The sequence below is a fragment of the Balaenoptera borealis genome (genome assembly GCF_965194805.1).
Source record: "Balaenoptera borealis genome assembly, chromosome: 6".
Classification (NCBI taxonomy): Eukaryota; Metazoa; Chordata; class Mammalia; order Artiodactyla; family Balaenopteridae; genus Balaenoptera; species Balaenoptera borealis.
The window spans coordinates 573,154-579,908 of NC_138863.1; the positions used below are offsets into that span (position 1 = coordinate 573,154).

Below are 6,755 nucleotides of genomic sequence, written 5' to 3' on the forward strand. Positions count from 1 at the left end.
AGGTGGGCACTGGTGCAGAACTCAGGGGAGATTACGGTGGCTCGGGGCAGACAGGAGCCGCGGGGCAGGGAGTGAGGAGAAGTGGATCCGATCCACTTTGAAGGTAGAGAAAGCGTGGGGCACAGGAGAGCAGGGTCTGAGGTGACTTGGAGTTTGTCCCGAGGCCAAAGCAGGAGGGAGGCGGTCGCCCGCTCTGCCCTCGAGCCCTCTCCAGCTCCCCCCATCAGTAGGGACCCCCTTTCCTGCTGTGTGCTGTTCACCCCACCCTCCGGCACAGCGGCTGGCACCAGAGCTGGCTCCAGAGATGGTGCTGGGCGAGCGAGGGGAGGCCTGGCTCCTGAGGACGGTGACCCGGGCCCCGTCCTCCCACTGCCACCCCTGGGCGCCCCATCTGTGTCCCCAGCCCCAGTACCAACATAGGCACGGCTGGCAGATGCTGGGAGGGGCTCACCGATCCAGGGCTTGGCGGGGCTTCCCACCCTGCTGGTGGCCGCCTGGCGTCCAGCTGGCTGGAAGGAAGGGGGAGGGGTGGCAGCTTCTGACCACGTGGCCAGAGGGGCTCACGGCACAGGTGCATCCGGGGGAGAGGCCAGCCCCGGGCCTCTCCAGCCTCTCCGGGGGCTTCCACGGGCCACTGAGCACCTGGGCTGTGGGCAGCACGGGCAGGACCCGGGGCGCCCACCGTGCTGGCCTCCAGAGGCTGGAGAAGAGCTGGACGGCCCCTAAGTGCCCTTCGGATAGGCCAGAGGTGGTCACGGCGCCCAGAGGGTGGAATCCTTCTGCGTTTCTAGATGTTCCAGGTGAGTGTTTCCCCCGAGGCTGTGTTTTGGGGCAGCAGGAAGGGAGGCACCTGTGTCCACTCTCAGGCCGCGGGGGCGGGGGTGGAGGGCAGCAGCTGGAGGTTTGAGGCCCCGGAGGACCAGGGAAGAGGAACCTCCCTGGCGAGGACTCCCGGGTCTGGGACCCGGAATCTTCCCCAACAGCCTCACTTGGGGTGTCTGTGGCCCCCCAGGGACAGGGGTGGGAACCCTAGAGATGGACTTGGACAAAGGGGGCCCACAACAGGCTGCCCGGAGGGAGTCTCCTGCAGGCCCCAGGAGGTGCGTTCTTCTCCAGGTTTGACCCGGGGACAAAGGTTGAACATGAGTGAGCCTGAGGCTGGGCTGAGGCCCTCAGGATCCTTGGGGCCTCACAGAGTGGCTGACCTGGGCCCCGGTGGGCCGGGTGTTCTCACCCAAGCACACTTTATCAAAAGCGTCTGTACTCACCTGGGCCCAGGGTGACCTAACCCGAACCCCGTCACTAATTGTGGTCCTAACTCTAACCCTAACCTTAACCTAAGTCCTACCCTATGAATAACCTCACGCACACAGAGCGCTGAGCCTCACCCTCACCTAGCCATCTGAAGCGCACCCACGCTCGGACCCTGACCCTAATCCTAAAGCCCATCTCCGCCCTCTGGGGGTGAGGGCGTTCCCTCCCTGTCACTTCTGTGTTCTGATAAATTGGCAAATGCAGAATGAAGCAGACACAACCCAACAAGCACCCACGATCTCTACCCAGACCCAGCACTGGCCACCTCTGCCGTGCTTACGGTTCCGTTTTTAGGCAATTGCATCACCCTGGTGCGTTGCTCTGTGTCCCCTTCCTTCCCCCCTCGCTGGGGGCCCCCCGGCCCCGCCCAGCCTGTCCTGAGGGGTTTCTGCTCATCCCTCAAGGGTTAAGGGCACCTCCCTCTTCCCTTCGCTGAGGCAGGGGAGGGTTTGGGGGGTCGCTGGGGGACGCAGGAGGGAAGACACAGTTGGCGTGCATCCAACCCACCAAGGGCTTGGGGCTGTTGTCTCCCGGGTCCCTGCGTCCACCTCCTAAATCGAGAGCAGACTGAGCCCGGACCCGGGGAGGGGAGGATGGGGAGGAGTTGCCTCTGAGGCGTTGGCTGTGCTCCCGTAAGAGTCCCCCGTCTCTGCCCCGGGGCCACGTCGATCAGGACGGCACTGTCCTCTTCCCGGGCCCGTCCTGCAGCATCGCGCTCCTGCATCCCGCCAGGGCCAGGGCCAGGGTGGGCACGGGTGGGGTAGGAGCGGCACATGGGGCCCGGTCCCTGTCTCACCGCACAGTCCGCAGCGAGCCCACTTCGGAGGGGAGGACGGGGCCTGGAGCAGGGCTGGGTCCGGCCTGAGCAGAGGAAGCCGCCCTAGATTGGGCCCCGACTCCAGGCCAGGGAGGGAGGGAGCACAGGGAGGCTGGCCCCACAGCCGTCTGTCTGTCCACCTGCCCAGGGAGTGCCCGCCTCCCCCTCCGCGTGGCAGGGCCTGGGAAGGGCCGAGGGTGGGCTCGGAGTGCAGACACTCCTCCTCCTCCTCGCCTGCAGGGGGAACAGACAACCCTTTAATAGAGACAGGGCCGCGGCTCCTCCTGGGGGATCCTGGGCCAGAGGGGAGGACCGTCTGGCCGTGTTGACCCTGCGTTGTCCTTCCTGCCGGCCTCTGGATCCCTCTGCGGGGAGGACGGACACCGCTGTTGCGGCTGCCGGGTCGGCAGAGTGGGGCAGAGGGCGAGGGGAGGCCTGTGGCCGGGAGGGCTGCTGGTGGCCGGGAGGGTGCGAGGGTGGGAGGGCCACAGGAGCTGGGGCGGCTGCCATTTAGCCCAGAGAACCCGAGGCCTGGAGGAGCAGACGGGAGCCCGCACCAGGCCCCAGATGCCCCTGAGCCAGTGAAAGTCCTTGGAGTTGCGAGTGGGCCGGCTGTCCCGCTGTGGCGAGGGGGCAGGCTGGGCCGGGGTCTTTGTCCGCGCTCTGTGCCGGGGGGACAGGGACCGACCGAGGCCGCCCCGCCCGCGAAGGCCCCGAAGTGAGCTGCTCTGCGGTGCATCCAGCGGGCACGTGGGCGACCGCGGTTCCCCAGGGCTGGGGCGCCCTCCCCGAAGCCACCCGGAGCACCTGGCCCTTCTCACCCCCCAGGGCCCGGAGCAGATGCCGCGCCAGGCCCGGGGGCCTGTGGAGCCCTGACGGGCCAGGTGTTTGCCCAGCCTCCCTGGGTCCGTCTCCCCCCTTCCTCTGGCGACCCATGCATGGCAGAACGGGCTCCCACCTGGCACAGCGGCTTCCGGAAGAGGCCTCCGAGGTCATGGCCAACCTCCCAGCACCAGCCTGGTCTGGCAGCCAAGACTGGGTCAGCCCTGAGGGCAGAGAGCTGGGAGGGACCCTGTCCTCACGGCCCTGCCCCCATGGCCGTTCCCCTCGTGCCCTTGGCTGCCTGTGGAATTCCCTGAGTCTGACCCTTATCCTGGCTGGAGCCCCTGACCCCGGCACCCCAGGACAGGACCGGGAGGCACGCGGTCGAGGAGGAGGAATCCGGCAGAGGGCAGCCTCAGGCCGACCCTGCGGGGCTTGCGGCAGGAGGGCGTGGCCAAGCTCCCCAGCCTGGGCAGCTGGACACTCTCCTCTGGCTGCCGCTGCGAAGGTCGGTCCCGGAAGAGGCCAACCCGCAGGGCCCCAGGCTCTCCGCCCTCGGTGGCACAGCGGCTCTGGTGGCCCCAGCACTGTCTGCTCAAGAAGCGCAGTGGCAGCCGGTTGCTGGAGGTGAGTGCACAGCTCAGCTGGAGCCCTCGGAGGGGCACGCGCGCCTACAAAGGCACACACGCCCTGCATATAATTTTTTACTTTTCACTTTATACAATGTATTACAGTTTGAAATTTTTTCAAGTTGCATTACTTTCGCAGTTAAAAAAAAAAAATTAGGACTTCCCTGGTGGTGCAGTGGTTAAGAATCCACCTGCCAATGCAAGGGACACAGGTTTGAGCCCTGGTCCGGGAAGATCCCACATGCCGTGGAGCAACTAAGCCTGTGTGCCACACCTACTGAGCCTGTGGTCTGGAGCCCGCGAGCCACAACTACTGAGCCCGTATACCACAACTACTGAGCCTGCGCTCTAGAGCCCACATGCCACAACTACTGAGCCTACGTGCCACAACTACTGAGCCTGCACGACTAGAGCCCGTGCTCCGCAACGAAGAGTAGCCCCGCTCGCCGCAACTAGAGAAAGCCCGCCAGCAGCAACGAAGACCCAAAGCAGCCAAAAATAAATAAAATAAATAAATTTATTAAAATAAATAAACTTCTAAAAAATAGTCTATTAATAAAAAATAAAAATATATTATTAAAAAAAAAATTTAAGCAAGAAGCAAGCAAGCTACAATTAGCACAGCTGTATTGCTGGGTCCCAGGTGCTAGGAAGGGCCTGGGCCCAGAAGCCGCTGCTATACTAGCTTTATTTGACCATAACTTTTATTATATGTTTATATAATATTCAGAAATACATTAGTTAAAAAAAGAAAAGCCTCCAACTACTGTGGCTTTGTGGCTTTGACACCAGACCTTTGTGTGGCTTAACCCAAAATGTCTTCTTCCTCACCTCATAAGAAGTAGGGAGGTGCTGGCACCTGAGTGGGTTCAGTGGCTCAAGGGTGTCAGGGCCAGAGCCCTTGCCCGTGGCTGCGGGATTGCTGTGGCAGGTCCAGCCACCACGTCCACATTCAAAGTACTATGCTAGCTGCACCTGCCCTTCTTCTCGGGAAAGCAGGTGTCATCAGCTAAGCACGAGTCTCAGGCCACCCCCGGCCATGAGGCAGTCTGGAAGGGTAAGAGATCCATCCAGGTGGTTTGGAACAAATGCACCTCATCCTTGGGGGTGGACACATTGCTGGTCTGGGCAAAACCACTGAGGTGAGTGCCAGCTGGGAAGGACCCCGTCCTCCTAACACTTGCCTGCTCTGCACACAGCCTGAGGGGTGGACCATGGATGCTTAAGGCTTCCTGTGCCCAGACGAGCTACCGTGCTTGCACCGCGTGCTCCCTGCCCCCAGGACCCTCCCCCGCTTCCCCCAAACCTCCTCCTTGCACAAAGGGAGCACCCTCCTCCAGGCAGCCCCCCAGCCTGCTCACCAGCCATCTGCCGCCATCCTGCCTGCTTGTCTCTGGCTGCACAGGGCACTTCCATCCCCGCAGCCTCCACCCCGGTCCAGTGTGTCTGCATGCCTGTCCCCTGCCCCCCGTCCCCTATCTCTCCTTCGGCCACCCTGGGACCCTACCCCCACTCCCCATCCCCCCTGGTTCTTCCTGCCAAGTGCCCCAAGCCCAGAGCTGGGGGTTTTCAGGGCTCCTTCGCCCTCACCCGACCCCCTTCCAGGCTGCTCTGGCTACGGCTTCACTCTCCGCCCCCCTCCCCACCTCTGCTGCCCCTTCTCAGGTCCCCGCCCCCTCCCCGAGTGCTGGTCTTCTCTTCAGGGTCACCCACTCCTGCCGTTAAGTGACTCCTCAGTGAGCCTGTTCAAAACGCTCTGCTTTCTTCCAAAGCACGGGTCACCTTCCAACTACGTTAACTGTCGTATTACGGTTATTGTTTAACCTACAGCCACTGTATGTGAAGTTCACGAGGGCAGGAATTTAAAAACTTCTGTCGCGATGTCTCCCAAGTGCCCAAGAGAGGGGCTGGCACAGAGCAGGTGCCGAGTGCCTGCTGAGGGACGAAGGACAGATCCCCCACGGAAGCTGCCTCCTTCCCTTGGCTTATCGTCAGCGCTGTCACCCTGCTGGCCGTGCCTCGCCTTAGCTGGCGGGTCGCTGCAGGCCCCGGTGAGGCCACCCTCCGTCCACGGGGTGCTCTCAGCAGGGACTCGGGCCTCACTTTACCCCCTCGTCCACTCCGTCCCCGTCTGTGGGAATCCTCCTACTCGGACGCATCCCTCTGTGATGGACGTGCGGTCCTCGCGGCTGTGGCCCCCCGTGGTTTCCCAGCAAGGGTGCTGTGGGCTCCTTCCCACTGAGGAGCATCTACCGTAGCCGGAGGCCCAGCCTGGGCTCAGCCACCACTGTGCCCGGGGCCTGCGTGCAGTGCCCTGCCGGCCAGGAGGGGACAACTCCCGACGTGGACGCCCCAGTCCGTGCCCCGCCTTCCCCCACGGCAACCCCGCATTGTGAGCTGATCGGCTCCCTGCCCTGGTTTGCACACCTCTGATGACAGACCTGGCTGGCTGGCCCTCGGCTTCTCTGAGCTGCCTGATTGTCCTGGGCCCATGTTTCTACCTGGATTCTCCTTCCTCTGGTTTGCAGGAGTCCTTTACATCTAAGCGTTAGGCCCTTGCCAGTTCTAAACTCTGAGCAGACGTCTCTCAGTCTGCTCTCAGTGGTCTATTCATGGTGTTCTTTGCCCCACAGGAATCTTTACTTTACGTAAACTAACCCTTCAAAACCTTGTCTCACGGCTGTGCTTCGGGGGTTAAGGAGCTTTTCTGCACTCGCAGCTCACAAATGTATTTTCCCACCGTTTTTTCTACTGGCTTGCGATTCTACTTTCCCACGGAGACTTTTAATCCTCAGGTCGTCCTGCGTACGTTAGGCTGGGTCAGTGTCCCTCTTCCCACAAACTGTGCTCCTCTGCCAGCCCCGCCCAGGACACAGGCCTCTCATCCAGGGACCCGCGGGCGCCCTCACCAGCACCGAGCCCATCCGAGGGTCTGTGCGGACGGCTGTGTTTCTACAGTGTTTGCACTGTTTCTACGGTGGGTTTGTAGCTTTTTTTTTCCCCAGATTTTTTATAATCTGGAAGGAACTCACTGCTCTTGACTCGTTTTCAAAGTTGACTAAACTTTTTTAAAGTTTCAAGGTCCAATGTGGATCTTTTTCTTCCATATAAATTTTAGAGTTTAAGGAGGTTCTTAAAAAATCAAATGTCATTCTGATTAGGATTGTGCTGGA

The 6,755-nt window shown here is 61.6% G+C and overlaps 1 protein-coding gene across 1 annotated transcript in view; it reads right to left on the bottom strand.

The window, feature by feature from the left end:
• Positions 1-3,896, bottom strand: part of ANO7 (anoctamin 7) — a 28,939-nt gene extending 25,043 nt beyond the window's left edge. Inside the window, 2 exon segments of the mRNA XM_082396766.1 lie at positions 1,923-1,966; positions 1,969-3,896. Coding sequence (XP_082252892.1) covers positions 1,923-1,966; positions 1,969-2,089 — 165 coding nt within the window. The 5' untranslated portion in view covers positions 2,090-3,896.
• Between the last annotated feature and the right edge of the window lie 2,859 nt (positions 3,897-6,755).